Below are 27,610 nucleotides of genomic sequence, written 5' to 3' on the forward strand. Positions count from 1 at the left end.
TGTGATTCCGATCAGAGTCGGATGCCAACCAGTGAAGATTTCCGTTCAAAAATGTACCAGGCATATGAGTTGGCGGTGACAATCGAGCTGTTGTTTCTTTTGCTGCAATGATTCTCCACAACCCTCCTCTTTCTAGAATGTATACATGACGTGGCCTCCATTTATCACCTGATAAAATCTTATATTGACCGCTTAATTTGCTCACTCCAAATCCAAATATGTAACTACTGCCTACGGGCAAAAGAGGAAGCTCGACATATTCAGAAGTCATTGGATTGCATATCAAAAGACTAAGGTGATGTTTATGGTCACGGTCCCATACCAAAAGCAAACCATTGACCGAGTCAACCAAAACGCGACTATTATTGTAATGTGGCGAGCCGAATTGGAAAAGTGGCTGGCCAGCCTCGTCGCAGATTGCACACCCGGTGTCTCGATTTCCGAAAGCCAGCAATGATTTCGGAGTAGACAACTCAATGTCACCGCCTTCTATAAGATCGCACCATGATTTGCAAACAAACTTGCACCTCATAAAGCATCTAATCGGAAGTCTTCCAAGGATATCTCTCCATATTTCTTGCGGTAGAATTGTTGAAAAATCTTTCTCCATTATTACCAAAATATCAAACTAGAGATGAAGAAAAACCGAATCCTTTAATTCTATTTATACAGATTAATCCTATTCTGAATAGGAAAAATATAATAATCTTGTTAATAAAAATCATACCTTTTCTTTATTCAATCTTATATCTTATTTCCCAAACCTGCTTTGAAATTATGTAAAGGATCCGATTCCAAATTCAAAAAGGAAAAAGAAATCAACTATTCCTTAAAATGAAAATATTTTATTACTACTAAATTAATTTAATGCAATCTTTCCTTAATTGTGTGTACAAGATTTGCCATGTCGCTGGATTATACTTCTCCAGGATGGAGAATGATAATAATTAGTGTATTACTAGTATTTTTTCATAATTTATCACCTAAAAATCTCTTTAAATAGAAAATCTAAACCTAGAAGGGTAGAAGGCACTCATAAAATAAAGTCGATTATAAAAGATATACTAAGTCATGCTCCATACTAGGAAAAACTATTGGCGATCACATTTTTGTTTAAAATTTTTGGCCATAGTAATAATAAGAACTTATAAAATTTTGTAATTTTTCAATTCTATATGATAATACTGTTTCTCTTTTCATTAAATTAATTCATTGTTTGAAACAAGTGCGTGGGAATAAAATTGGTCGTACGTCTTTATATGAGGCTGAATTGAAATTGGGCTTATTAATTTTTTCATAAGAAAGCCCAAATAATAAATAGGCCCAAACAATTTAGTTCATTTTTTTTCAGTATCTCAACAAAATATTCTCTCTTTCGTTTCTCTCTCAGAACTTACGTATTTAATCGATACAAATTCGAATTAAAATATGATTTGTGTTGTACTTGTCAAGCCTTTAACTTTCAAAGTTTTATGTAGCTTGATAATGCTTGTTGGACAACCTTTCAATTATGGAAATTGATTAAATAACAATAAGATACAAAATCTAAAATATAGAACCCAAAAACTAGTAAAAAAATTTATTGAAGTAGAATGAATATGTATTTCCTAATATAAAATTAAGGGCTGAACATTGTCAATTCCCATGCTTTTGAGAGAAAGAAAGGTTGGGGTATAAACGGCAATGTTGGAAAAATAACAATGAGTGGATCGTTGAAGAAGACCATATGGCCTAATAGCTTCTGCGGTTTTGGAGTAGATAAATAGTCGAACGTCGGTATTCACTGTGAACAACAAGTCACCATTTTCCAAAACTTTGAGCGGCAAAACATTATTTGGGATATCCGGTCTACCAGATTCACTAATATATGGTTGTTGGTCGAAGGTATATTTCTTTACCCAGGAATTTGCATCTCCATAATCATTCATCCTCCAAATATCAACATGCAAATTACTTGACTTATCGCATAAACATAGTGAATCCTCCAAAATACATAGCATATTGCGGCGGTCATAAACATGATGTTCTAGAGGAGAGGGAGAAAAACTGGTGAGGAGCTCGGTTTCGAGATCAAAGCAACAAACCAAGGGTTCGTTCATAAAACCAGATGCCAACCAGTGAAGATTTCCATTTAAAAACTTAGCATAACCATCTATAGCCACTCTAGGTGTTGCTATTTCTTCGGCAATGCTTCTCCACAACCCTTCTCCTCCTAGAGTGTATATATGGCGAGGTATCCATCGATCACCTAATAAAATCTTATACTGTCCACTTAATTTACTCACTCCAAATCCAAATATATGCATGTTTGTGAGCACAAGAGGAAGCTCGAAATATTCACGAGTAATTGGATTGACTATGAAATAAATATTATAATGATATTTATGGCTTTTATCCCACACCAAAAGCAAACCATTGGCCGCATCAATCACAACCTGGCTTAAATATCTGGCTCGGTCAAGCGGAATCGCAAAAGTGGCTCACACGTCTCGTCACAGACTGCATACCCGATGTCTTGATTTCCGAAAGCCAGACATGGTTTTGGAGTATACGATGTTGCAAAGTCACCCCCTTCGATCAAAGCACGCCATGGTTGCGGTTGAATTGTCAACAAATCTTTCTCCATTATTACCAAAATATCGGATTAGAAACGAGAATGAATGAAGAAAAAACTAACCCTCTAATTCTATTTATAACAGATTAATTCTATTATGAACAGGAAAATTTGTTAATCATGTTAAGTAAATCTCTAATTTTTCTTTTATCAATCTTATTTCCGAATTCAAAAGGAGAAATCATTTTTTTCTTAATAAGGAAATATTTATTACTTTAAATTACAACAACAATTTATTTTTATTTTATCAATCTTATATGTACTATTTATAATTTATATTAATTTTGAAATTTGTGCTATTTTAATTTGCATGAAGACTTTCATACCCACTAGCTATTTTAGGTTAAAAATTATAATAAAAATTATTTTTTACCTTTAAAAAATAAATATAATCTGTTTAATAATTTATTCAACTAATCCTCCTATAATTAGGAAATCAAGCACACGCGCATAATCAAACAATATCATACTCTTTTCTTTCCGAAAACGTAGACTAACAGCTTATCAATCCATGGTTGAATTTGAAAATGAGCTCTACATTAACGTTAATTTGTTATATAATTGGGTCATATTTCACAATTCACATATATACATAGACAATTTAATCTATTTTCCATAATCTTCATAAATTATTTTATTTTAACTGAATTTCTGTTATACATAAAAACAAATATATCTTCACCTATTAAAGGAAGATAAAAACAGAGTAATTTGATGTATACTAATCGTCTACAAATTTTTTTTTCATCTGCATTAGTGCGAAGTTATTAATGATGAAGATCATTAATTTTTCCAAAGGAAATCGGACAGATATTTTGATAACAACGAAGGAAGATCTGTTCGCAAATCTACCGGTAGATATTAAGATAGAGATCTTGGGAAGACTCCCGATTACGAGCATTATGAGGTGCAAGTTCGTTTGTAAATCATGGCGTCATCTGATAAAGGGGGATTACTTTGCAATGTCGTATACTCCGAAACAAGGCTCGACTTTCGTTTATCGGGACATGGACATGCGATACTTTGTCTAAGATGAGGCCTTCAAGCCACTTTTCTGAATCGGTTCGCCTTCTCACTCTGGTGGTCATGTTATTATATCTTCAGTTAATGGCTTGCTTTTGGTGTGGGATTCATACGCTAAAACTCTGTTCATATTCAATCCAATGACTCGTGAGTATGTCGTGCTCCCTCCTCTATCTACGCCTACAAATACTCTCTTTTTTGGATTTGGAGTGAACAAAATAAGCGGGGAGTATAAAATTTTATTGGGTGATGCTAGTTCATGCCATGTGTACACTCTAGGACGAGGCGCAGGGTCGTGGAGAAGCATCGCACCGGTAGCCGTACCAGGCGTACGTAGCATGAGTTGTGATTGTGCTGTATTTTTTAATGGAAATCTTCACTGTTTGGTATGTGATTCGGGAGGAAATTTCTCCGTTTGTTGCTTTGATTTGGCAACAGAGCTCTTTACCAATTTTTCAGTTCCTTGTGATTTTATTGGCAAAAGTTATGGCACCAATGGGCTATATATTTTGGAGGGTCGTCTATGTTTATGCAATATTTTGAATTGGCAAACTGTTATTATTTGGAAGATGGACATATATGGGGATGAGAATTCGTGGATAAAGGAATATAGCTTCTACTTACGTGAAGAGTCTTCATATCTGTACGTGATCGAAGTTCTTGCGAATGATGACTTGTTGTTTGCAGATGTAAATCCTAAGTTCCCAACTAATGATAGACTATTTATATACTCCCAAGACACAAGAGATATTATGACATATGGTCGTTCTAAACAATGTTATTCTTCCAATATTGTTGTTTATACCCCAAGCTTGATTTCACTCATTACCATGGGGTTTCATAATGTTCAGATATTAAGTTCATAATGTCCAGTTGTTGAACTTTTGGTGACTGGTGTACTGTTTTTTTTGTTTTAATATATATTTTAAAATTTGTAATATTTTGTATCAAGACTTTCATTCCCTTTATTATTTAAGGTTTAAATTTATAACAAAATTTACTATAATTATGGACTCAAACACAGGCGCAAAATCAAACAATATCATACTCTTTCTTTCTCATAGATAATTTTAATAGCTTATCAAAATAATATGGATGGTTGAATTTGATAATAAGCTCTACATCATCACTCAAATTAATAAATAAGTAATCCTCTAATAAAACATACTCGTCCATAAAAAAATAGACTCATTTATAGACAGCACAAGTTTTAATGAGAAACTGATAAAATAAAAACGAATGAAAAGAGTATATAAAGTAAGAAAAAAAAAAGTAGGTGTAGTATGATAGATAAAATTTTCATATTTAGAAATGAAACTATTTTTTGTTGATATTCTAAATCGATATAATGTGACTATTTTTTTTGGATTTAGGAAATAATATAGATCAGAAACGCATCAATCTATGAGTATATATCTCATAAATACGTGATTAAATTTGTTCAAGATGATGTTAAGATTGATTAAAGATATATAGATTTGTTGTATTCTAGTTAGATTAGATATGTTATCTAATTAAAAATTAAATCTCATTGTAATCTTATAGATCGGATAGACTTTTTTTTATAGAAAATACTACAAATTGTAAAATTAAAACCGTTATTATCTCGAAATAGCTTATTAGTACTTTTAGTCTTTTACTAATTATTTATTAAAACCGTTATTATCTCAAAAGGAGTGTGAGAGATAAATAACATGATTTACATCGTTGAGCCATATTACACATATTTATATAAATAATTGAAACAATTAATCTCTTTTCCATAATTTCAGAATTATTATAATTTTAATTGAATTTCTTTTAACGCTTATAAAATCGAGTAAATTGAAATACACAGGAGAGATAAACTTACCATGACTTATATCTTTTCCCTTTCAAAATAGGATTATTAAGAATATGTATATAGCTCTTTCGTCCCCTGCTTAATCGTCTCCAATCTCATATTTTTTTCTTCATCCACATTTAGTGTGTAGCTATTAATGAAGATCATTAATTATATTTTTGTAACAACGAAGGAAGATCTGTTTGCAAATCTACCGGAAGATATTATGATAAAGATTTTGGGAAATTTACCAATTACTAGCATTATGACGTTCAAGTGTGTTTGTAAATCATGGCGCATTATGATAGAGGGGGATATGTTTGCGAAGTCGTATACTCCGAAACCAGGCCTGGCTTTCGTTCACCGCGACATGGACATGGGTTACACGGTCCGCAATGAGGCCTTCAAGCCACTTTTCCGATTCGGTTCGCCTTCTCAAAATCAATCATCTATTGCCGACTTTCGCATTGTAACCGTTTCAAATAATGGCTTGCTTTCGGCATGGAATCCATGGGCTGGAGTTCTAGTTATATGCAATCCAATGACTCGTGAGTGTGTCGAGCTCCCTCCTCTACCCACGATTCAAAGTATTCAGTATTATGGATTTGGAGTGAGCAAAATAAGTCGGCAATTTAAGATTTTATGCAGTGATGGTGATAGTTCATGTCATGTATACACTCCAGGACAGGGCACAAGGTTGTGGAGAAGCGTCGCAGCAGCCTCACCAGGCAAACGTAGACTGGCTCGTGATTATACTGTATTTTTTAATGGAAGTCTTCACTGGTTGGCATCTGATTCAGAAAAAAAATTCTTGGTTTGCTGCTTTGATTTGGAAACTGAGCTCTTTACCAGTTTTTCAGTTCCCAGTGAGTATAGTGGCAATATCTATGGCAACAATAGGCTATATATTTTGGAGGGTCGGCTATTTCTATGTGATATTTTAAATTGGCGGCATGTTATTATTTGGAAGATGAATAACTATGGGGATGCTAATTCTTGGGTGAAGGAATACAACTTCACCTTACTCGGAGTGTATCCACATTTGTACGTAATCCAAGTTCTCGCAAATGGTGACTTGTTATTTGCTGTGTCAGCTCGTTGTTCTGTGGCCCCATCTAATGATCGACTATATATCTACTCCAAAAACACAAAAAAATTAGCGAAACCTGCTTCTTTTGTTGGTTCTGACCAAAATTATTCTTCCAACATTAATCTTTATACCCCAAGCTTGATTTCGCTCGCCTCCATGGGGTTTCATAATGTTCAGTCTTTAAATTTATTAGACATATGAATAGTTTGTTGTAATCTAAATGATTGGTATATGATTTTTTTTTGTTTTAATAGATTTTTATGTGTTTTTTGTTTATTTACATTATCTTTTCAGTTATAATTTGCAAACATACTTGCACCTAACACCATCATGATCTTTTAGTGCATATATATACATAATTATTGGGTGATTTGTGTACTTTTTTTTATTTTTTTTATAGATTCTTATGTGTTTTTAGTTTATTTACATTATCTTTTATAATTTGCATATATGTTTATAATTTGAACAATTTAATATATATCTTCCATAATTTTCGAAAATTAGGGATTAGCTTATTGGGTCATGATTTTGAGGTTAAAAATCATAATAAAATTAAATTTTTAACTTTGAAAAGATAAAACAAATCTATTTCAAAATTATTTCAACTAATCATAGTATAATAATTATTGAATCAAGCACACGCTCATAATCAAACAATATAATAATCTTTCTTTCTAATAAATAATACTAACAGCTTATAAAAATAATATACTCCTACATGGCTGATTTTGACAAAAAGGTCTACATCAACACTCAATTAATTATTATATAACTGATTCTCTGATAAAAAATACTAATATAAATCAGAAACGCATCACTAATCTCACTTGGTTTATTTATTTTCATATATAGCTTTTAATTTCGACTTCATCCATTTAAAAAACTACTAATGCATAATATTAATATCTATGAGTATATAATTAAAAATACTCCATCTCATGAAAATACCCTTTATTTCCTTTTTTATCGATTGATCCAACCATTAGGCAATTCAGATTAAATTCGGGCTTTAAGGAGGTGGGCCAAAATACAATTGGGCCTTCCCAAAAGATTGGGACATGTTTCACAAATATATAAATAATTGGGACAATTTAATCTATTTTCTATAATTTTTGGAAATTTTTTTATCTGAATTTCTATAATCCATAAATACACTTCCACGGTAATAATATCGAGTAAATTGATATCGTTTCCCTTTCAGAATAGGATTATTGATGGCTCACTACAAGATTCAACTCCTACTAGTCATGATCGTTTTGTGAGAAAATATTTAAATACAATAATGTTAAAGATTTAAATGCTAATTAATCGCACGCTTATTTTGTTATCATACGATACAAAATACATAACTATTTAAGTATTAATCCCATACTTAATTTGTTACGCTACGACACAAAAGGAGTAAATTGATATATCGAGAAACATATTGTCGCTATCGATAAGTGAGGAATAAAATTGATAATTTGAAAACAAGAGAGATAAACTTAACATGATTTATGTCGTTTCCCTTTCAAAATAGGATTATTAAAAATCTATGTATAGCTCTTTCTTCACTTGCTAATCGTCTCCAATCTCATAATTTTTTTTTTTCATCCGCATCTAGCTTGTGTGTAGCTATTAATGATGATCACTAATTTTTTTGCCAAGTGTTGCTCGAAGATATTACGACGCTGATCTTCATAAGACTCTCAGTTACGAGCATTATGAGGTGCAAGTGTGTTTGTAAATCATGACGCCATCCACTAGAGGGGGATGAGTTTGCGATGGCATATACTACAGAACCACGCCTGTCTTTCGTTCACCGGGACATGGACATGATGTACACGGCCCGCGATGAGGCCTTCAACCCACTTTTCAGGTTCGGTTTGCCTTCTCACGAGGAATCATCTTCGACTAGCTATCGTGTTGTAATTGCTTCATATTATGGCTTGATTTCGGTGTGGGATCCACTGGCTAAAATATATATATATGCAATCCAATGACTCGCGCGTATGTCGAGCTTCCTCCTCTATCTGCGATTAGGACGTCAAGTACTAGTTTTTTTTGGATTTGGAGTGAGCAAAATAAGTGGGCAGTATAAGATTTTATACAGTGATACCAATAGTTCATGTCATGTGTACACTCCAGGACAGGGTGCAACGTTGTTGAGAAGCATCGCAGCAGCCGCGCCAAACAAATGTAGACTGGCTCGTGATTGTACTGTATTTTTTAATGGAAATTTTCACTGGTTGGCATACGATTCAGAAAAAAAATTCTTGGTCAGTTGCTTTGATTTGGAAAGTGAGCTCTTTACCAGTTTTTCAGTTCCTTGGGATTATAGTGGCAATGCGCATGGCAATAATTGGCTATATAGTTTTGAGGATAGGCTATATTTATGCGATATTTTAGATTGGCAACACGTGTTATTATTTGGAAGATGGATAACTACAAGGATCAGAAATCTTGGATAAAGGAATATAGCTTCACCTTACCCGATGTGTATCCATTTATGTACGTGCTCCAAGTTCTCGCGAATGGTGACTTGTTATTTGCAGTATCATATCGTTTTTCTACGTTCCCATCTAATGATCAACTATATATCTACTCCAAAAACACAAAAGATTTTGTGACATATGTTGGTTCCGAACAACGTTATTCTTCCAACATTGTTGTTTATACCCCAAGCTTTTTCTCGCTCATGTCTATGGGGTTTCATAATATTCAGTCTTTTTTTATTGTTGAGACATAGGGATAGGTTGTTATACTTTGGGTGATTTGTGTACTATTTTTTTTTTTTAATAAATTCTTATGTGTTTTTAGTTTATTTGCATGATCTTTTTGTTTATAATTTGCAAAGCACCTCAACTCAACAGGTGAGATCTTTTAGTGCTAGTATATAATAATTGGGACACTTCAATCACTTTTCCATAATTTTCGAAAATCAGGGATTAGCTTAGTGGGTCATGATTTTGAGACAATGTTTATGACATAATAGGATTTAATTAGTAAATTTTTTACACTACTCCATGTACATGAAAAATAGTTCAATTTTATTATTTTAGGATGTCCACGTAAAATAGTCATATTACTTAAAACAAAAAGTTTCTTTCTCGTATTATACTCATTTTTTCTCCTTTTTCCATACTTTACCAACTTTTTCTCTCTATTTCTCTTACTTTATCTATTTTCTCTTCTCTCTTAGTATTTTACAAATTTCTCATTAAAATATGTGTTGCATACAATTGAGACAATTTTTTTTTAGACAGATGGAGTATGTTTCAGAAATTTCCATAATTTCTTTCGATTATAATAATAATCGTATCAGATTGCTACCAAATTTAGTCAACCTACCAAATTATTTAAGTATAATATCATCAACATTTTAAGTGATAATAATTCCCACACTTATAGATTATTATTTTGCATTGTATATCTTTAATTAATTTATTTACTTTGCATTCAATATCTTCAATTATTTTATTTTATTTTGTATTGTACATCTTTCATTAACTTTTTATTAAATATACGATTAATTTGCTTTGTATATCGTTTAGTACTATCATATTATTTATATTAATGATATTACACCAAAAAAATCAATTAATTAAAGTAATCATCCTAGAATTATTTATGAATTTTAAGTGAGTCATGTTTTGTTCGTAAAAACAAATTTAAAAACAATTTGATTTCATAATTCTAGAGATCAGTAATTTGTAGATTGCCATAACTTAAGAATGTAAATATCTTTATTCTCCATAATTCCTTTCGATTATAATAATAACTGTATCAGATCGATTCAGATTGTTACAAAATTTCGTCAACCTACCATTTTCATTTATTACATATTATTTTATTTTATTATAAAAATGTTCAAATCCTATAAACCAAATTAAAAGTTATGTTAATCACCCAAAACACCATTGAAACCCAAAAAGGTACGTCCCACGATTTTCCTCTTTCGATTTTTCATTTAATCTATTTTACATTTCTTTAGAAAAATCAAGGATTAGCTCATTTTAAATGAACATTTGTTTTAAATATACTCTTTATTAAGCAATGTTTTCATCCAAATTTTGAACTACTGCAATTCAGAGTGTCAAATGACGAATGAACTACTGTTGCGAAAGAAAGATTTGTTGACAAATCTACCGCGAGAGTTGACGATAGATATCGTTAGAAGGCTTCCGATTAGATGCATTATGAGGTGCAAGTTTGTTTGCAAATCATGGCGCAATCTGATAAAAGGCGGTGACTTTACAACATCAAATGCATGCCTGGCTTTCGTTCATCGTGAGATGGGGTTCGCGATCTGCGATGAGACCTTTAAGCCACTTTTCCAATTCAGCTTTTGTTCAAGTACTACTTGTAACAATCATTTAGTAGTTGGTTCAGCTAATGGTTTGCTTTTATTCTTGGATGGATATGATGATACTCTTTTCGTATGCAATCCAATTACAAGGGAATATGTCGAGATTCCTCGTCTTCCTAAGCGTGGCTGCATAGCTGGATTTGGAGTGAGCAAAATAAGTGGACAATACAAGATTTTATGCCGTGATCAAATTAGGTCGTATCATGTATACACTCTAGAAAGAGGAGGAGGCTGTTGGAGAAGAATTGCAGGGCCGAAGTTCTACCCTAGAATGCCTTGGGGAAATGTTATATTTTTTAACGGAAATCTCCATTGGTTGGCATCTGATTTGAAGGAGAGTCTCTTCGTTTGTTGCTTTGATCTTGAAACCGAGGTCTTTACAAAGTTTTCTCTCCCTCCTCGTGATAATAGTAATGATCCTGTGAAAAATTGGTGCCATGTGAGAGGCGACTATGAGCTATGTGTTTTGGAAGGTCGGCTATGCGTATGCGATAGTTTAAAATCAACTGGAATTGTGATCTTGTGGATGAAAAACTATGGGGATACGAATTCTTGGGTAAAGGCATGTAGGATCAACCGACCACAAATCGGTGAAGTTATTTTCCCGCTCAAACTTTCTGCAAATGGTGACTTGTTGTTTGCCATTAATACAGATAATCAACTAGTTACCTACAACCACAACACTGATGAATACCTTGTGAACAATTCTTTTCTTGACCGTTCCAACGATCATGTTTACAATATCATCCCTTATATCCCAAGCTTTCTCTCGCTCACAGCTATGGGGATTTGCAATGTTAAGTCATTAAGTTTTTATAAGGATCATGTGCTTTCATAGGTTTTGGTACTTTATTGCTTTTAATAGTGACCTTATATTTTTAAATATTTTATTTTATTAGATCTTTATGTATGAAATTATTAATTTTCTGTTATTTAACATGTCTTTCCTCATATCCTACTTGTGTATTTTCATAGTATTAGTATGGAGAAAAAACTCAACCTTCTCATATTGTGCATATAATTGATTCACCTAATGATCAATACATGGTCAATTAAAAAATGGCATTGTAAACAAGACAGCTATAAGTTTACAACCCAATATTTTTTTCAAGGACAAATGAAGAAAGGGTTTTTAAAAGAATAGGATAGTTGAAGAAGACCATACAATACAATAACGATTTAATGAAAATAAAATTTTTCACCAAACAATAAGGATTTAATAAAACAAAAGTTTAAAAATTTATAAAGACCTACTTAAATGTAGAGCAGTATGAAAATCTATGAAAAGTGAAAAAAAAAAAAAAATATGAATACATTTTGCCTAGTAAAAAATAATGCCCGAACATTGTGAATCTCCATAGTCATAAGCGAAAGAAATTTTGGGATATAAATAGTGAATTCTTGAAGAAGAAGAGCATGTGCCCCAAGAGCTTAGGTGTTTTTGGAGTGGATAAATAGTCGATATTCCCTTTAACGAGAAAAATCAACTTATTCTTAATTGAATATACAGGATACTACTATTTATTTAATTGTAATTAATGAGTAATATGGGTATGGATTAATAATCGTCTACGATATTAATCTATATATATGTAATATGTTCACTTGTTGGATATTTTTATTGGAGTGGGCCTACTTAATATATTGAAACGGGCCAAGCTCCGGATTTTGAACAATTGTTCATGGTAAGGCCATTTCCTATAATCCTTTTTTTAAAAATAAAAACATTATGAGTTTAGAGAAGTGAATATTAGAATGCCTTTAATTCACATGGAGTACTCCTCCGTCCACGATTTGAAGATACATTTTGATTAGCTACGAATTTTAAGAAATTATTTGACTTTGTCAAAAAAAAAAAAAAAATTGGAGAAAGTGAGTGCAATATGGAACTCATTTAAAGTATTAGTTCCATATGTTATTGTCAGGGTAAAAGTTGGTGGGACGTGGGGTCCGCGTAATAAAAGTTATAAAAAAAGTAAATAGTTCTATAAATCGTGGACAATCTAAAATGGCAAAATGGTTCTTTAAATAATGGACAGTCAGGACAGAGAGAATAATAAATAGTACTCCTTCCGTCCCTTAAAAATAGACCATATTTATCATTTTGGGATGTCCCTTAAAAATTGACCAATTTTATTTAAAGAAATTTTTTTCCGTCTAATGAGGGTCTTATTCCTCACTAAAAATACTCCAATCACTTTTTTTTCTATCTTTTTTTTACTTTACCCGCTGTGAATAATGCAATTTCGGAATTACAAATATTGTCTACTTTTAGGGACGGAGGGAGAGTATTATTTAGTGTGGATCATTATACAGATTCTGTATACTGATTTTAGGGGCAAAATCGTCAAAATCTGGGCCTCCTATCTTTTATTACCAGTATTGTTTATACCTATAGATTTGCATAATTTTAGAAATATATCATTGTAGTATTCTCCATAATTCCTTTCGATTATAATAATAAATTGCATCAGCTGGTAACCAAATTTCGTGAACCTACTATTTTCATTTATTACACACTATTTTTTTATTTATTTATAAAATTTTAAAGCAAAGCCAATATATTTAATCACCCAAAACAGTAAAACACCACTGTTTGAAACCTTCTCTCTCTGATCAGAAGGTATGTCCCTCTCTCTATACTCTCAGTATTTGCCTCTTTCGATTTTTTTTCCACGATTTTCTGTGAAGACGAAAGTTGGAATTGAATTTGAGAGAAATCAAAATGGGACGAAGGGAGTATATTACTTTATAAATTGTGTATTAAAACCCGTGCTATTAAAAAATTGTTATTTTTTTAAATTCACATCAGTCAAATATGTGACATTTCTAACCACTTTCACATGTTTTACTATCTCCTCAACTTTATACTCTCTTTCTTATATATTTCATTTAAGCACAATTTTGTTACGTAGGTATTAATGAAGATAACGAACTTTTTGGAATGGAAATGGAACTTGGGTGTATTAATGAAGATCACAAACTTTTTAAAGGGAAATGGTACGATATTTCGGTAACAACAATGGAAGATATGTTTGCAAATCTACCGGAAGAGTTGGTGAGTGATATCCTGAGAAGACTCTCTATTAAAAGCGTTATGACGTGCAAGTGTGTTTGTAGATCATGGTGTCGTTTGATTAAGGGGGATGAGTTTGCGTCGTCGTACACTTCGAAACCAGGCTTGTCTTTCGTTCATCGGGACAGGAGAGAGTACACGGTGTTCGATGGGGCTTCCAAGCCACTTTTCCGATTTGGTTTTCCTGAAGGTTGGAATTTTCACGTTGTAATTGCTTCAGTTAATGGTTTGCTTGCTGTGTGGGATCATGATAAATATGCTATACAAATGTTTGTATGCAATCCAATGACTCGTGAGTATGCTATGCTTCCTCCTCTGATGGGGGCAGGTTTCTTTTTTGGATTCGGAGTGAGCAAATTAAGTGGACTGTATAAAATTTTATGTGGTGATCAATATAGTTCGAGGTCATGTATACACTCTAGGAAGAGGAAGTTCGGGACGGGAGTGGAGAAGCATCGCATCAACAGCACCGGGTGTACCTACACTAGGAGGTGATTGTGCTAAATTTCTGAACGGAAATCTTCATTGGTTGGTTTCTAATATCGAGAAGAATGACTTGGTTTGTAGCTTTGATATTGAAACTGAGCTCTTCACTAGTTTTTCGCCACCACATGATTATGGTGGCAATCCATATGGCAACAATCATCTATACATTTTGGAGGGTCAGCTATGTTTATGCGATATTTTAAATAGTAATCATGTTGTTGTCTGGAAGATGAACAGCTATGGGGACGAGAATTCATGGATAAAAGAATATAAGTTCCTCCTACACGTTTCTCTGTCATATTACGATTTTTATCGTGGTATTGCTTATAAATTCAAAGTTTTGGCAAATGATGGTGACCGGTTGTTCGCAACGGATGGTAGCTTCGTGTTCGTAGCCGTTAAGCGACTATTTATCAACTCCAAAAACACGGAAGCAAATACTAAAGCACTCACCAGTAGTTGTTCTTCCATTATTGCTTCCTACTTTACGTCCAATGTTGCTATATATTCCCCAAGCTTGATTTCGCTCAGAACCATAGGCCTTAGAAATGTCCGGTCATTAAGTTTTAATTAGGCAAAACATGTTAATAGGTTGCTGTACTTTTGAAGATTGGTGTAATATTTTTACATTTTAAGGTTGTTATATGAGGTGCGAGTGTGTTTGTAAATCATGGTGCCATCCAATAGGAAGAAAGTTTGCAATGTCTACATTTCGTTCATCAAGTCATGTGGTAGGCAGTCTGCGATGAGGCCGGCCAACCACTTTTCGGGTTTGACTTGCCTCTTCCTCCTCCCTATCGTGCGCACAATCGTATTAATTGAAATTGATTTAGCTAATGGTTTGCTTTAGTTGAGGGATGTATGTGCTACAATTCTCTTCATACGCAATTCAATGATTCTTGAGAACTTCTCATGATTTGCCTATACTTATTGCTCATTTGGATTTTAAGTGAATTAACTTGCCAATATAGGTGATCAATTTAGGTCATATCATGCATACACTCTAGGAGGAATACCATTTTTAAAGTTGTGCTTGAATATCATTTTGAGAAAAATCTCCGTGTTAGTTGTTTGCACAACCTTTGTGTGCCTCATAATTATACTGTATGTTTTAACGGTATTCTTCACTCGTTTAAATATGATTTCAAAAACAATCCATTTGTATGTTGCTTTGACCTTCGAACTAGACATGTCCAAGGTTTACCGAACCGGCGATTAAAACCGAAACTGTAATCGTCGGTTACGGTTCCGAACCGAAACCGTGAGAATTTACCCTAACCGAAACCGTCGATTTTTGAACCGTGGTTCGATTCAGGTTCAAAATTTTTCCAACCGAAACCGAACCGGAAACACCGGTTCTGGGTGGTTCCAAACCTGAACCGTGAAAAACCGCCGGAAAACTGTGAAACCAAGCCGGAACCGCAAAAAATCAGCGGTTCGAAACTGTGAAAAACTGTCGGAAAACTGCCGGTTCGGAACTGAAACCGAAACCAGAGGTTTTGGAACCGGAACCATAACCATAACCGTGAAACACCCTCGCAGTTCGATTCCGGTTCAACAATTTCCAAAACCGTAACCGCCGGTTCCTGAACCGTGGATTCCGAATTATGGTGGCCGCAAATATGGCTATACATTAATCGACATATTTATTTATGCAATATGTTTCGATTGACAATAATTGAATCTTAATAATCGCACAAATAATTAAATACCACAACACTTTATTTATATGATGAAAATATACGCAAGCTATAATAAAGCATTGGCTGGAATTTATTTATGCAATATGTTTCGATTGACAATAATTGAATCTTAATAATCGCACAAATAATTAAATATCACAACACTTTATTTATATGATGAAAATATACGCAAGCTATAATAAAGCATTGGCTGGAATTTATTTATGCAATATGTTTCGATTGACAATAATTGAATCTTAATAATCGCACAAATAATTAAATATCACAACACTTTATTTATATGATGAAAATATACGCAAGCTATAATAAAGCATTGGCTGGAATATTGGAATATAGAAGATAGATGAGATAAACATTCTTAGTTAATTTGATATTAAACACAATTTAGGTAAAAATATTAATATATGGAAATTAAATTAATTATGGTAATGTAAATATACAAAATTTTAACAAGGAATATTTCATATAATTTAACAAGGAATGTCTCAAAATTTATAAAGGATTCGTCAAAATCCTAAGAGATACTAAATTGATGTGTAGAGTAACAAAGAGATTTACTTAACATGATTTACATCGTCTCCCTTCGATTAATCGATTGTAATAATATTTCTCTCTTCATCTGCTAATCCTTTACATTCTGATATTTATTTCATAATCCAAAACTACTGCAATTGTTGTTATTGTTATTGTTATTGTTATTGATGAAGATCGCTAATTCTGAGTATGAGATGAAGAAGAAGAAGAAATTGTTGACAAATCTACCGCAAGAGATGACGATAGAGATCCTTAGAAGACTTTCGATTAGATGCATTATGAGGTGCAATTGTGTTTGCAAATCATGCCGCAATTTGATAAAAGGTGGTGACTTTGAGATGTTGTGTACTCCACAACCAGGCCTGGCTTTCGTTCATCGAGACATGGGGTTTGCCGTCTGCGATGAGGCCTGCAAGCCACTTTACCAATTCGGCTTGCCTCCTCAAAATCAATACTATTTCTCTATTACTCGTCTTGAACGTTTGGTAGTTGGTTCAGCTAATGGTTTGCTTTTAGCCTGGGATGGATATGATGATATTCTCTTCGTATGCAATCCATTTACAAGTGAATATATCGAGCTTCCTCGTCTTCCTTTAGGTATATGCATAATTGGATTTGGAGTGAGCAAAATAAGTGGACAATACAAGATTTTATGCGGTAATCAAAATCATAGGTCGTATCATGTATACACTCTAGGAAGAGGAGGAGGGTGTTGGAGAAGCATTGCAGTAGCGCCAACATGCGGCTCTATAGTGTCTCAGAATAATGTTGGAGTATTTTTTAATGGAAATCTTCACTGGTTGGCATTAGGGTTGGCATCTAATTGGCATATTCGCTGGTCAGATTTGGAGAAGAGTATTGTTGTTTGTTGCTTTGATCTTGAAACCGAGCTCTTTACAAGTTTTTCTCTTCCTCCTCGTGACAATAGTAATGAACATAATAGGAATTGGACGTGTGTGAGAGGCGACTATCAGCTATGTGTTTTGGAGGATCGGCTATGTCTATGCGATAGTATAAAATATCCCTTTATCGTCATCTGGTCGATGAACATCTACGGGGATACGAATTCTTGGGTAAAGGCATATACGATCGAACGACCACAAATAGGAGAAGTTGTTTTCCCGCTCAAAGCTTTTGCAAATGGCGACTTGTTTTTTGCCGTGAATACAAGTAATCAAGTATTTACGTACAACAAAAGCACTAATGAATGCCTTGTGAGCAATGGTCTTCTTGACCGATGTGACTCTAAATTTTACAACATCGTCACTTATATCCCAAGCTTTCTCTCGCTTGCAGCTATGGGGATTCCCAATGTCAAGTCATTAAGTTTTTATTAGGCAACATATATCCTTGGATTCATGTACTTTCAAAGATTTTGCTTCTTTATTTATGTAATAGGGGCCCTATAATTTTTATTTTACTAGATCTTTATTTATAAAATGTTTAATTTTTCAGCTAATGATATGTTTTTATTAAGAGATAGATGCGCTAATATTATATTCATATGTAATTCAATAACTCTGTAAATATGTTGAAGGTAGCAAACATATGTGACTTTCTTGTTGGTAGACACAAGAGATGATGTATTAGTACTAATCTCCTACAGAAGTGTAGGAAGAATGAGTTTGATTATTCACAGTTCACTCGAATCCATTAATTATTTATGGGATATTGGTATCTAATATCATGCAAACTTTTATAAAGTTGATATTTCCCATGAACTTTGAAATTGACAAATAATATAATGAACTTTACCCCCAGTTTGTTATTTCCCATTAATGAAAAAATTCCCACAAATAATATTATGATACGGATATTTTTTCATAATTTCTCGACAACAATTTTGAGAGCTTCAGATTTTTCAATTTTTGAAGATAGTTTTTCTTGAAGCACACCCTCAAAATTGTTCTTCAATCTATTAATATAACATAAATTTTTTTCATTCGTGGGAAAAAACAAACTTGGGGTAAAGTTCGTGATATTATTTGCCAATTTTAAGTTCGTGGGAAAAACCCAACTTTTTAAAATTTTATGATATTAGATGTCAAGGGAAGTGATCAACTAATTTAATTGTTAACTGCAACTAATTTAAGGCCATATAACTTTAGAAAACGTGTGGTCTACAATTTGTCACGTGTAATTTTCGTTTTTATTAATTAAATCGACAAATATAAAAAAAAAAACTCCAGATTAGGGTTTTGGATGAAAATGTCAATATAGTGTTTTGAAAATATCAACACAATGCTTTGATAATGTCAACACAATTTAGGATTGACATTGTATATGCTTTATGTTGACATATTATCTTAGCTCCATTGACATTAACTGTGTACGAAAAATATGAAAATTCTAGATTTTTTTTTTCAAATTTTGACGTCGGAACATATGCGTGTAGTATATCGTTGGAACCCTTATAAAATTAGCTGTAATTTGATATATGTTATATGAATTTAAAATTTTGAGATTTCTTTTAAAAGTTAGATATAACTAACTTGACATTAATACCCCTATTGATATATTTTGGAATTAATCACATGGCCTTACTGACGTTTTTTGTTGATCGTATTGATATTTCGTGGTTGATCATCTAGGCCTTTAATTTGAATATCTAATGACTATAATTGAGTTGTAGTTAGCAATTAAGTATTGAGTTAGCAATATAACACTCCCCTAGATGTCAATATCTCATTTTATCGATGTTATCAGTTAATTTTAAGTTAAAAAAAATTGTAACCCCATATTTTTATAAGATTGGATTGGGCCTCACAAACAAAATTGGACTGGGCCTGCTTAACAGAAAATATTGTATAAGGACCAAAGGTGTGGGCGTGTACATTAATTATATGGAGTACATTAATTATTCACAGAAAATAAATATTGTATTTTTTTAGAAATAATTCGATTTAAATTACTAATTTTCATTGATTTCTGTAAATAAATTGAAATAAAATTATACTAAGTTTTTTTTTTTCTTAACTATCCATAATGGCTAAAATTGAATGTAATATAGAAAAATTAAATATAACATGATAACAAAACGAAATTATTTTTGACTAAATGATGTCATTATATTTTGAGTGTTACATAAAATATAATGATATAATTAAAACACTATGGTTTTATTGACATATTGTATTTAATTTTGACATATATTATCATCTTGAGTAATTTTTACTGAATTATTTCAAGACTAATTAGAGAATTATTTCTAGATTAATTGTTTTGAGTGAAGTATTTCAAGACAAATTAGAGAATATCAAACTCTTTTCATATCAACCACAAATTTAAAGAAAAAAAATAGATCAGATGAAAGTATTTTCATTTTCCATACCTATAGACTATAGAGTATAAACGACGTGAAATCCAAATAATATCTACTATTATCAAAATCATATGCCAGTTGTGACACTCCCATTTGATCCCAAAATCCCAACTCTATCTCATGTCTATAGCAACCACATTTTTTAGGGCCCACAAAAATCTCTGTGGCCATATTTGAGGCTTGAGATGCTTGTGTTTGTGCTACTAAATTCCCTTTGCTTGTAGCTGTTTCTTCATCAATTTCCAATCCCAAAAAATGGCTACACAAGCATTGCTCTCTTCTTCATCCATCTCCACCTCCGCTGAGCTCGCCAGGCAAATCCTCGGCGCAACGCCCCTCCGCTCCTCGAGAAAGGTTTCCTTCCTCGTCAAGGCCGCTTCCACTCCTCCCGTCAAGGTAAGTCAACACGACCACTAACACGAACACGATTTTATCAATCACATCTCACCACGACTTTTCGTATGTCGAATTTTCAGCAAGGAGCTAACCGCCAACTCTGGTTCGCATCCCAACAAAGTCTCTCCTACTTGGATGGAAGGTGCGATTTTCAAATTTTCGATATTTTGTGTGCATCGTTGTGCAAAAATCCATATTTAATTGCAAAAATTAGAAAAATTATTGTCTTTAAATTCCGAATTCCAAATTTAGAATATATATAGCTTATACATAAATAAATTTCCGTGACCGCACCTATTAAATACTAGTAAAGGTCCAATTTACCATAGACCCTAGTAATAAAGTATAATCCATAGATTAATCCATCATATGTTATAATATGATGAATGTTGAGTTGAAGTTACTAATCAAGGCAAGAACTACTCAATATTTCTTGCAGCCTCCCCGGCGACTACGGGTTCGACCCGTTGGGCCTGTCGGACCCGGAAGGCACCGGAGGGTTCATCGAGCCCAAATGGCTAGCCTACGGCGAGATCATCAACGGGCGTTTCGCCATGCTTGGGGCGGCCGGGTCAATTGCTCCCGAGATCCTCGGCAAGGCCGGCCTGATCCCTCAGGAAACCGCCCTTCCCTGGTTCCAGACGGGAGTGATTCCCCCGGCCGGGACCTACAACTACTGGGCCGACAACTACACCTTGTTCGTCTTGGAGATGGCGCTTATGGGGTTCGCGGAGCACAGGAGGTTACAGGACTGGTACAATCCGGGCTCCATGGGGAAGCAGTACTTCCTGGGGCTGGAGAAGGGGCTTGGGGGTTCAGGCAACCCAGCCTACCCTGGCGGCCCCTTCTTCAACCCCTTAGGGTTCGGGAAGGACGAAAAGTCCTTGAATGACTTGAAGCTGAAGGAAGTGAAGAATGGGAGGCTAGCCATGCTGGCAATCCTGGGCTACTTCGTCCAGGCTTTGGTCACCGGGGTCGGCCCGTACCAGAACCTCCTGGATCATCTGGCCGACCCGGTGAACAACAATGTCCTCACCAGCCTCAAGTTCCACTAAACTTTGCTATAATTTATTTTGTGAATTGTGAAATGAGACTACTTTTATTTCAATCTTTGTAGCATTATCAATTCCACATATGTAAATCTTTCCATATGACAAGCAACAAAAAGGCTAAATTATGAGTTGAGTTTAAATGCCACTGAAATAAAAATGAACATAAATACGGACACGACACGGACACGAACAGATTTAAGGAAAAGTAGGCGGGGCGGTGAAGAAGTCCGGGTTGGGGGTGGGGAGGGTGGCGACGTCGTCGAAGAAGGTGTTGAAGGAGGGATTGGTGAAGTCGGCGGAATAGTTGAGGTAGTCATCCATGGTGGGGGGGTTTTCGAGCGCTCTTCGTGCTCCGCCTTGGTTGAATTCCGGCCACTCCATCGCGGTCCTACTCGCCGGAAAGAGAGGCAGTAGAGAAGGTCCCGCTACATCCTCGTATTTGACACTGTTTATCGGGGGTGCTGGTGCTGGTGCCGGTAGTGCTGGTAGTGGTCCTAGTGCCGTTAGTGGTCCCAGTGCCGGTGGTAGTTCTGTTCCTGTCGGCGGCGGCGGCGGTGCAGTCTGAGGCTGGTGAAAATAGTAGTGTTAAATTATGAATATACAAAAATAAAATTTGGATTGCGAACGAATCCAAACTTTATAGTTTTTCTGACTTATTTTGAAAATTGCGAAACAGACTGAAATTTAACCAGACTTCATAGTTTTTCTGATAAATTATTCGGAAATATAGATAAGAGGCGTAGTACCTCGACCATTAGATGGAGATCGCTAAGTGCCTCATCTCCTGACACGTTGCTCCTGCACATACCAAACATGAGGATCATTAGGATTGAGCGATCGGAGATGAGATTCAGTTTAACCATTGTCGATATCAAAAATGGTATCGATACGTAAATAACTAATTATATTTTTTTAAAATGGTATTTATGAAAACTATTAAGTAACAATAATTAGTTATATACCATAGTTTGATGTAATAAACTCTAGATAATGAATACGAAATTCGACTAATGCATATAAAATTGAAATTAAAAAGAAATAAAATTGTACAGAACGAGTCAACGAGATACAAAAAGTGGAGCATCGAATCTTATCCCGAACGAATCGAGATTAAATAGAAGGAATAAAGTAAAACGTCGTTACCCGTTCACATTAAATGCGCTTTGAACGGAAGGTTCATCAGCTTGCTGCTGGTTCACTGGTGGCACCATGTCTGTTCTTTCAACTAATAAGTCCAAACAAATAATATTATTAATAATAATAACATAAATTTATTTAATTGATTTTTGGTTTACATCACAAAATTTTTGAAAAACTGTCAAGAATATAGTCAAATGAATCTTTGTTGTTTATGATATCGAACAAAATCATACATGATTAAAATAGATCTGGTTTTCAGGAAAATACTCGCACAATGATTATTGCACATACACAGTTAGTGCACATGTATATTTGTCTTCTACTTAAATTTTACTAAAAATAGACTGATATTATACACTGCACAAAATTCATGTAAATGTTTTTTACATCAAGATTTCAAAATTGTGTTATAAATTGGAAATGGGTGATGATAATAAAAAGGTTGTAAATATTATGAACTTACAATAGTTGGGAGGTAACAGATCCTTTCTCCAGAGCCTCCTTCCAGTCTTTCCAAGCCTATACTTCTGTTGCAATTTATACCAAAATTTAAAAAAAAAATTATTTATGATTTCAAAAGTAAAGTAACAAAAATTGTAAATTTTAATAAGTTGCTATGTTAAGTAACTCAATACAACATTAATTACTTATATCCATCATATAGTTTGAAATCATTGCAATCATTTGCATTTTGTGCAAAATTGTGTGAAAAAATCATGGTACTCATTAATGTTTTTAATACACACAAGAGTTATGTATTATAGTGTGTAATCCAGCTAGAGTAGTAAAAATAAAGATAAGAACATAGAAAATTATAAAAATGAGCATATAAAACCTGCAAATGGCTCTTTAGGTGGAAGAGAGTTATCCCTTCAACTTTCATCAAGGCATGGATTAGTTTAGGTGTAGCTCCTGCAAAAAATTGAAACAAATTTCCCAATTATTTCAACAAAAAAAAAGAGATTAGCCTTCCAAACTAAATCAACAATCTTCACACATAAATATTTTAAAAAACAAGTTTTAACAAAAGAAATTATTACACACCAGCAATGACATAAATGTAGTGGCGAAGGCGCAATTTTTCTTATTTTCAGATTTTTCAGATTTATGTAGATCAACGTTCAGAAGTCACTAAATCACTTAAGTTATATATTCTCAAATAAAATTTAAAAAACAGTCACATCACATAAAAGTAGAGAGCAAAGTAAAATTACTATAAAAGCTTCATTTCCAATTTTCCTCTTTTACAAAACCCTTGTCAAAGATCTAAATCACTTAAAATTATTTTTTCAATTTTTTATAAAAAACATAGCTTCTACCAATCTTTATTTCTGCTTACGAAACAGTAAGCAGGATAAAGATCTGAATCACTTAAAAAATATATTTTCAATATTTTTTCAAAAACATAGCTTCTACTAGTCTTTTTTCCTGCTTACTAAACAGAAAGTAAGAGAGAGAAAAAAAAAGTAAAAATTACTGTTCGCGCCACCCAGTTCGTCAACAGCCTTGACAAACTGGTCGTGCAGCTCGACCGTCCACCGCATCCGCGGCCTTGGGTACGGGAGCTGGAAGGTGCTGGGGTCTGCCTCCGCGGCCGCCTCCTCCTCCTTCGGGAGTTTCTCCTCCGGCGGCGCCTCCTGGCGCCGCTCCTCGCCCTCGGTGCTCACGGCCGCGGCTGCAGCCTCGTTCTTTTCCCCATCGACACCGCTTCCGATCTCCAACCAAGAGGAGGCACCGGACTCACTTTTTCTTGGAGCCATTGGACAGATCAGGAGAGGGAGAGAGAGAGAGATGAGAGAGTGAGAGAGAGAGTGAGTGAGTGAGTGAGTGAGTGAGTGAGTGAGTGAGTGAGTGAGTGAGTGAGTGAGTGAGTGAAATGAGAGAGTGAGTGTGGTTTTATGTGTGTGCGAGCGTAAATGCGTTTGGTGAGAGAGGTGCATGCGGCCATATACGTGGACTAGGTTGCCGTGAGGGCTTTGTAGCTGAGATTGTCTCTTTCCTACACAAATTTTCACCTTGGTTTAACCTCTCACAAAAATTTAAATTGTGGCTCATCTCCTCATTAATAATCACCTTTTGTGAGAGCTCATCCCCCATTTTTCAACTTGTATTTCATTGAATATACATTATGTGTGTAGGATTGTGTAGGATTGCATTAATGTGCTTGGCCTTTTATATTTTCAATCAATATTATATTGTATAGTCAATTGCAAAATAGTTCTGCCATACGAGTTTTAATACAAAACTGGTAAATTATAAAAAATGATAAAGAGAAAAAACAATTGTTCATGTGGTTGAAATTGGAAAATGACTAATTTTTATGGGCGACTCAAAAAAAAAAAAGGATAATTATTTATGGACGGGTGAATATATCCATTTCCAAGAATTTCGCCGATTTTCAGTATAGTTATGTATATAGTTGGTGCGAATAACGGTTTCATGACTAAAATGTTAAGGGCGCATGGGAGCTATAGTCGATTCCGAATCAATCACACGTATGCATTTACAAGTTGCGGCGCATTTTTAATAAAAACTCGTGTAAAGTAACGACTTTTGTGACAATATGCACATCGTGCTAGTTATATGTGACGATAATTGTAAAATTTTATCTTCTACATAAGTTTTTTAGTTTTTTTTTTAAATATCGCTCGATTTGATTCATTTCTTAAAATAGAAACACTTTTATGAAACAGTAAGACCTTAATTGTCTCTCCTATTTTACTCTAGTAGAGTGCAATTTCTACTTGATTTAAGATATCAAATTATATGTATATGTAAACATGTATGTATAGGTTTTTTCAAATTAAATGTTACATATGTGTTTACTTTATCTCACCGGCAAAGCCTTGAATTCCGTTTAAAAAGTAGGTTGTCAAGCCAATATAACGGCTTCAGTCAGTTATCCGTAATTTGGAATTTTCTTCTGACTTTAATCTGCTTATGTAAACATTATTTTTAAGATATTTATTGAGTAAATAAAATTTACTATACCACTCCCAATAAATTGATGAAGTCCACTTCTATAGCACTCCATTTTCAAATACACCATTGCAAACTAAAACTAAAAATATTTTAATTGAATATAGTGGATTTCAATTGATAGTTTTGAACTTGAACCAAAGCATAAGAAATTTAAATGGATGAAAAATGTAAGTGAAATATAAGAATGAGAAACAAAAAAAATGGATGGGAAGATGGGAAGGTTGTTATTAATTCAAATTTCCTTAATGCTATCAAACACACAAATGTAACAGCTCACACCAATCTGTAATTAACCCATCACTTTTTATAACAAAAAGTAATAAATTCTTAACCCAAAATTTGTTTTTAGCGCGCATATAGTCATACTACATTGTATATATACTACTAATTGTAAAAAAATATATTTTACCAATTTAAATGCATTTTGAATTTGGTATTTTGGTATATTGATAAAACCGATGAAAAGTTAATTTGTATTCGACAAAAATGTGGATTTTACGTACTATTTTGGAGTGTCGATAAATGTCCAAAAACGACATATAAAGATCGCCAGACAGAGGGAGTACCATTTTGCGAAATCGACAAATGCTGCGTATCATTGTAGTCACTCTTGATTGGTGGGTTAGGCCGCACTGACAAACAAACTTGTCCTTATTTTATGGTTTCCCCGCATTTTATGGTCCGATAAATTTACACACCCGAATGCGCACCGGGGATCCATTTTGAAATAGGATCTATTAACCCTAACTAGATTTTTTAATTTTTAATTAAGTTTATTAATTCATTTATAATCAATAAAAATTCGATTTAGTTTAATCATGGTGTGTCTTTTTATGGAAACAAATGTGATTAATGTATGAAACGAAAATCATAATTTGTTTTGAACAGCTTAATTTGATGTAATAAGAGTATACTTACTATTTTTACCTATGTATTTGAAAAGGATTAAATTTGTTTAAATAAGTACTTAAAGTTTCTCAGGAGTAATTGATGTTTCTAATTCTAGGCCCAAATTTCATGTAACAAGAGTATAATTAATAGTATATAGAACGTTTAACCAATAGGCAACAGCAATCGTAATTGTAATTAATATTAGTTTTGTTTGTTGTAAATTTGTAGCGCTAATAAATTTGGGACTACTACAGACTACAGTTGCCTATTTTCCCAAAATAAACAAATAAATAAAAACAAAACCCCAAAAATAGGCTATTTAGTACGAAGTAACGGAATACTTAATTTATAGTTTTTGTGATGGTGAGGAAGAGTGTAGATATTTCAATTATGAAGCAAGATAACATAAGTATGAATATACAATTATAGTGGTACGAGGTTTTCTATAAATTTGGGAAAAAATGAGAGAAAAAAATTATATTGGTGCACGTACTTGCACCAGTTAATTAATGACAATATTTTTGTCGGAAAATCAGTTTGTAAATTCCATTTTTTGGTTGTCATGAGCATTTATAGATTGGTTTATTTATTTGATAAAATGACTATGAAAATATTTTCATAAAAAAATCATCGGTAAATTCCATTTTTTGATTATAAGGATTCACAGTTTAGTTTATTTGATAAAATGATATTGATTTCACCACTCAAACAGACTTTAAAATTTTTGTAGAAGAAAGTAATACGAGTACTTCCAAATATAACAACAATTTTGTTGCACTAGTATCATGTGCCAATTTATTATTTTTTTTTTCCTTCTTCTAACTTTTCAATTGAGGACAAGGGAGATGAGAGGAGATATGATAGAGTTACATAAAAACAAAGTGTTATAAGTTTTCAAATAAATTTATATGGTATTCATGCTTGTCATACACATACAATTTACCCTTGATAGGCGCTAAGAAATTTTAAGGTTTGAATTAAATTTTATGGAGTACTCGGTATTTTACAAGGTAAATATACAGTTTGCACATATTCTTAATAAATATTTTTTAGCAACGAATTTGAGATTTAATATTCACAAAAATGTCACGATCTCCAAATTCTTAATAAATACTCCCTTCATCTCACAAA

The 27,610-nt window shown here is 33.5% G+C and overlaps 6 protein-coding genes and 2 pseudogenes across 6 annotated transcripts; 7 read left to right on the plus strand and 1 right to left on the minus strand.

The window, feature by feature from the left end:
• The first annotated feature begins 3,387 nt into the window (after nucleotides 1-3,387).
• On the plus strand, nucleotides 3,388-4,503 carry LOC148929619 (F-box protein At3g07870-like). Its single transcript, XM_089056957.1, is given in 1 exon segment — nucleotides 3,388-4,503. A coding segment is annotated over 1 exon segment (1,116 nt).
• A 1,113-nt stretch (nucleotides 4,504-5,616) lies between these two features.
• Nucleotides 5,617-6,750, plus strand: LOC148929620 (F-box protein At5g49610-like). Its single transcript, XM_089056958.1, has one exon. The coding sequence runs from the start codon at nucleotides 5,617-5,619 to the stop codon at nucleotides 6,748-6,750; it is 1,134 nt and encodes a 377-aa protein (XP_088913084.1).
• Nucleotides 6,751-6,769: 19 nt separating this feature from the next.
• On the plus strand, nucleotides 6,770-9,277 carry LOC148929621 (putative F-box protein At1g53550; annotated as a pseudogene).
• A 1,546-nt stretch (nucleotides 9,278-10,823) lies between these two features.
• LOC125195486 (F-box/kelch-repeat protein At3g06240-like) lies at nucleotides 10,824-11,735 on the plus strand. Its single transcript, XM_048093631.2, has one exon. The coding sequence runs from the start codon at nucleotides 10,824-10,826 to the stop codon at nucleotides 11,733-11,735; it is 912 nt and encodes a 303-aa protein (XP_047949588.2).
• Nucleotides 11,736-13,847: 2,112 nt separating this feature from the next.
• LOC125195487 (putative F-box protein At1g33530) lies at nucleotides 13,848-15,033 on the plus strand (annotated as a pseudogene).
• A 1,830-nt stretch (nucleotides 15,034-16,863) lies between these two features.
• Nucleotides 16,864-18,033, plus strand: LOC125195488 (F-box protein At2g23160-like). Its single transcript, XM_048093633.2, has one exon. The coding sequence runs from the start codon at nucleotides 16,864-16,866 to the stop codon at nucleotides 18,031-18,033; it is 1,170 nt and encodes a 389-aa protein (XP_047949590.2).
• A 2,186-nt stretch (nucleotides 18,034-20,219) lies between these two features.
• On the plus strand, nucleotides 20,220-21,522 carry LHCA3 (PSI type III chlorophyll a/b-binding protein). The gene is made up of 3 exons (XM_048095799.2): nucleotides 20,220-20,414; nucleotides 20,495-20,556; nucleotides 20,854-21,522. Exons 1-3 carry the CDS (start codon nucleotides 20,274-20,276, stop codon nucleotides 21,467-21,469), a joined length of 819 nt encoding a protein of 272 aa, XP_047951756.1. The 5' UTR covers nucleotides 20,220-20,273; the 3' UTR covers nucleotides 21,470-21,522.
• On the minus strand, nucleotides 21,306-22,359 carry LOC148929622 (uncharacterized). The gene is made up of 2 exons (XM_089057450.1): nucleotides 22,213-22,359; nucleotides 21,306-22,033 (listed from the first exon to the last, which is right to left on the minus strand). The coding sequence occupies exons 1-2, from the start codon at nucleotides 22,327-22,329 to the stop codon at nucleotides 21,662-21,664; spliced, it is 489 nt and encodes a 162-aa protein (XP_088913576.1). The 5' UTR covers nucleotides 22,330-22,359; the 3' UTR covers nucleotides 21,306-21,661.
• Between the last annotated feature and the right edge of the window lie 5,251 nt (nucleotides 22,360-27,610).

Source organism: Salvia hispanica, chromosome 4 (assembly GCF_029641045.1).
Source record: "Salvia hispanica isolate PSC_SH4W2 chromosome 4, Shi_PSC_v1, whole genome shotgun sequence".
In the NCBI taxonomy this organism is placed as follows: domain Eukaryota; kingdom Viridiplantae; phylum Streptophyta; class Magnoliopsida; order Lamiales; family Lamiaceae; genus Salvia; species Salvia hispanica.

Bases quoted from the DNA above. Each gene is read 5' to 3' on its own strand.
- LOC148929620 (XM_089056958.1), top strand. From the start codon at position 5,617: ATGAAGATCATTAATTATATTTTTGTAACAACGAAGGAAGATCTGTTT.
- LOC125195486 (XM_048093631.2), top strand. From the start codon at position 10,824: ATGGGGTTCGCGATCTGCGATGAGACCTTTAAGCCACTTTTCCAATTC.
- LOC125195488 (XM_048093633.2), top strand. From the start codon at position 16,864: ATGAAGATCGCTAATTCTGAGTATGAGATGAAGAAGAAGAAGAAATTG.
- LHCA3 (XM_048095799.2), top strand. From the start codon at position 20,274: ATGGCTACACAAGCATTGCTCTCTTCTTCATCCATCTCCACCTCCGCT. The intron at 20,415-20,494 runs GTAAGTCAACAC...TCGAATTTTCAG, and splicing joins CTTCCACTCCTCCCGTCAAG to CAAGGAGCTAACCGCCAACT. The intron at 20,557-20,853 runs GTGCGATTTTCA...TATTTCTTGCAG, and splicing joins CTCTCCTACTTGGATGGAAG to CCTCCCCGGCGACTACGGGT.
- LOC148929622 (XM_089057450.1), bottom strand. From the start codon at position 22,329: ATGGTTAAACTGAATCTCATCTCCGATCGCTCAATCCTAATGATCCTC. The intron at 22,034-22,212 runs GTACTACGCCTC...TATTTTCACCAG, and splicing joins ATCTCCATCTAATGGTCGAG to CCTCAGACTGCACCGCCGCC.